At 38.8% G+C, this 3,505-nt stretch overlaps 1 protein-coding gene across 1 annotated transcript; it reads right to left on the bottom strand.

Moving 5' to 3' along the window:
- Positions 1 to 1,521: 1,521 nt before the first annotated feature.
- On the bottom strand, positions 1,522 to 3,228 carry LOC147724248 (uncharacterized). The gene is made up of 2 exons (XM_086966984.1): positions 2,808 to 3,228; positions 1,522 to 2,441 (listed from the first exon to the last, which is right to left on the bottom strand). Exons 1-2 carry the CDS (start codon positions 3,226 to 3,228, stop codon positions 1,522 to 1,524), a joined length of 1,341 nt encoding a protein of 446 aa, XP_086823110.1.
- Between the last annotated feature and the right edge of the window lie 277 nt (positions 3,229 to 3,505).

Below are 3,505 nucleotides of genomic sequence, written 5' to 3'. Positions count from 1 at the left end.
TTTGAATCTCTCATCCATCTCCACTGCTCTTTAGGGTAGAACACATATTACAAGTGCCTTGCTGATTGTCAGCTACAGTATATAAGTCTTTCAAGTTCCCTCTTTTTTTGGGCTTCACAGAACTTCCAGGAGCATTGCACAATGGCAGCACTTTTCTTTTTGGCTCGCCGCCACAGATTGAGAGTAGCTGCAGGATGGAGGAGAAGGCAGATACAAGAGAGAATTTTTAGAGTACGCATAACCTTGCTTGGGCAAACTGATGATGAGATTTATGATAGGTACCGGCTTACTGGTAATTTAATTTTAGATTTAATTAATGATTTAGACCCTATTTTGCAAAGGGAGACTCGCAGGACAAAAGCAATACCTACTCATGTACAAGTCCTGTGTTCTCTACACCTTCTAGCTTCTGGTTCTTTTCAGGGAGTAGTAGCCATTGCTGGCGGTGTCTCCCAGAGCTCCCTTTCTAGATTTTTTAATGTTTTTTTGGATGCTATGTTGCATAGAATAAGGAATTACATAAAGTTTCCTACTTCTCAACAGGATTTGTTGAAGACTAAAGTAGATTTTTATAATATGGCACAATTCCCACATGTAATAGGCTGTGTGGATGGGACACATGCACCTATTTGTCCGCCCTCAGAAAATGAGTATATATTCCGTAACAGGAAATGTTTCCACTCACTTAATATTCAAGTGATATGTAACTCAAAGACCAATATTACTGACATAGTGGCTAGTTACCCTGGCAGTGCCCATGATTCATACATCTTTAAGCACAGCGCAATACATGCAAGACTTCTTGCTGGACAGTTTGGAGATGGTTATTTGCTAGGTAAATATGGAAAATCAATTTTTATTCCATTAGTGAAATTCATTCACTTTCACTGCTTTAGTAATGTCATTTATATATATATGTTTTTTGAACGGTGACAGCGCCTATGGTGTCAGGTCTTACATTTTGACTCCATACCTCAACCCAGCAACTAGAAAGGAGCAACATTTCAATCAAGCTCACAAATCAACTCGCAATGTCATTGAGAGAACCTTTGGTGTTTTAAAATCAAGGTTCCGCATACTGCATAAGACTGGTGGAACTTTGCAGTATAATCCCAAAATTTGCTGTAAAATAGTTGCTGTATGCGCAATGCTACACAACATGGCAACAGAGAGAGGCATACATTTGGAAGAAGAAGATGTCTTACCGCCAAATGACAATCAACCACAGCAACCCCCAGCCACACAACATGGACCAGAAGCAGCAGAATGAAGGAGAAGAAGAGCTGAGATTACACAGATTTATTTTTGAGAAAGGTACAAGGCTTTATTTGTGTTTTTGCCTTAATAATGTGAATGTCTTACAACAAACATAAGATGATGTGCTTTCAAAATAGCTTTTACAGCAATTAACTAAATCAAATAATGACATGTTTGAAAGGAAGAAATTCTTGTAAATATGAAACTTCTTGTAAATGCAACATTCTTCAAATAGTCATGCATGGGAAAAACATTGATATCATGTTACTTTTTACGCCCGCGCACACCTAAAGCCTTCCCAGCATTTTTATCTTTCTCCAAAACCATTAGGCACCCTTCTTTCAGATTTCTATTACTACGTCTTGTCCCAGCAATGGCACACTCAGGTGGGTCTACACTTTGAGGACCCACAACACTGTTAAAATTAGAAAAAGTTATCCCTGGTGGGTCACTACTGTTTGAAGCATGTACTAATTCATTCCCTCTCACCATTCCCCTTGAAATTTCAACAAAAACATCATTTAATTTTTCCTGCATGACAACATTTTGTTTGCAGATTTTTGCTGCACAATTAGAAATACCTGACAACTGTCTGTTCTGACCATGTAAGCTGGTCATTAGCCTCAGGTGCCTATTCAAACTTTCCTTATGTTGCATTTTCATTACAGTGCACATTGATTCTAATGACTTAGCAATCCTGTCAAGTTTCTCAGCAGTTGCCTCATGGCCATTTTTCAAAGCCTCATCCATCCTATTCATAGTGCTGTTAATGCCACCTAGTTGTTTTGACATATGTGCTATTTTGCCTTTAATAATTCTAACATCTTTGCCTTGCAGGCGCTGTATCTTCAATATTTTGTCCTCAACAACACTGCCAGTGCTGGATCCCTCTTCAAATGTGGCCAAGTTTGATGTTCTAGAACGCCGTCTATAAAATTGACTTTGCCTCCTTCGCCTACTAGGCCTTGCATTGGTGACTGTTGGTGTTGGTTCAGGTCTTGTCACTGGATTAGTTTGACTGTTACCTTCCTCTGAATCAGTTTGCAGTAACTGGCGTACTCTTTGCCTTTCATTCACTGGCAGATTAGCAGTGGAAGTACTTGGTTTATTACCCTCTTCATTTACATGGATTTCTAGGGTACTGAAATCCCGCAAATCTTGCTCAATTAATTCTTGAAGCAATTCTGTTTGAAAAAGTGCAAAGATATTTTTACTTTAGAAATTGCTTTGTAAATGTGAAAATAAAAACAAAGTTACATTATGACTACTTGTTTCCTTGACATGGTTTCATTTACATTAAATTTACTCTGTGTCTCAGTCAAAGTTACAAATATGACTTTTACCCTACTACTTAATGATAAAAACTACATTTCCCAAGATGCATTGCTTAAAGCATGAATAGATTGCTACTCTGGAGCAGGCAACTTCAGATAATGTAATGTAATGAATAAATGGTGTTTAGAAAAACAAGCTTTCCCTATGTTCACTTTGGCAAAGGCCACAAGTGTTTCATTAAGTTTACTTTTCTTACATCTTATATTAAGACTTACCTTCAGAAGGGGTAATGAGATCAGACGTGTCTATGTTCATGACACCCACAACTGCCTCAGTCAAAAGTGTCCCTTCCACAAGGTCTTCCAAAGGGGTTGTGGGTATGTCTTTGGGGGGATCACCTCCTGTTTTATTTGCAGATTTCACTCTTGACGCAATCTTCTCCTTTGCGCGACTACGCAAGTCGTACCACCTTTTTTGTAAGTTGCTGATTTCACGGTGGGCAACACCAACAGCATTCACCTTGGTTTGTATGTTAAGCCAAATATTCCTTTTTACAGCATCAGGCACCTTATGTGACAACTTGCCAAAAAGTTGATCATGCCTGTCAGTCACCTCTTCAATAAGGATTTCAAGTTCCTTCTCTGAAAACTTTATTTTCCTTTTTCTTGAGGGCCCCTCTTCTTCTTGATTTTTCATCTCAATTTCTCCTCAAAAGTGAAGCACACAGACTGCAGCAGCAACCTCTCAAAGCAGCCTCAAAGTCCAACTGCCAGAGCTACAGTCAAACCAGTTCCCAGGTGCCTGTGATTGCCTTACTGGCTTCCTGGCAATCAGATTGATGCAATTCATCATGTGGTGTTTTTAGCAAATTGCGAATTCTCAAAATGCGAATTCGCAATTAAGAATTCGTATTTTTGGTGCGATTCGCAAAAAAATGCGAATTTTTGCAAATCGCAAAAAAATGCGAAAACAA

The sequence above is a fragment of the Lissotriton vulgaris genome, chromosome 4_1 (assembly GCF_964263255.1).
Source record: "Lissotriton vulgaris chromosome 4_1, aLisVul1.2, whole genome shotgun sequence".
Classification (NCBI taxonomy): domain Eukaryota; kingdom Metazoa; phylum Chordata; class Amphibia; order Caudata; family Salamandridae; genus Lissotriton; species Lissotriton vulgaris.
The sequence above is the reverse complement of the archived record's forward strand: the minus strand, read 5'-3'. Positions and strand labels throughout refer to the sequence as shown.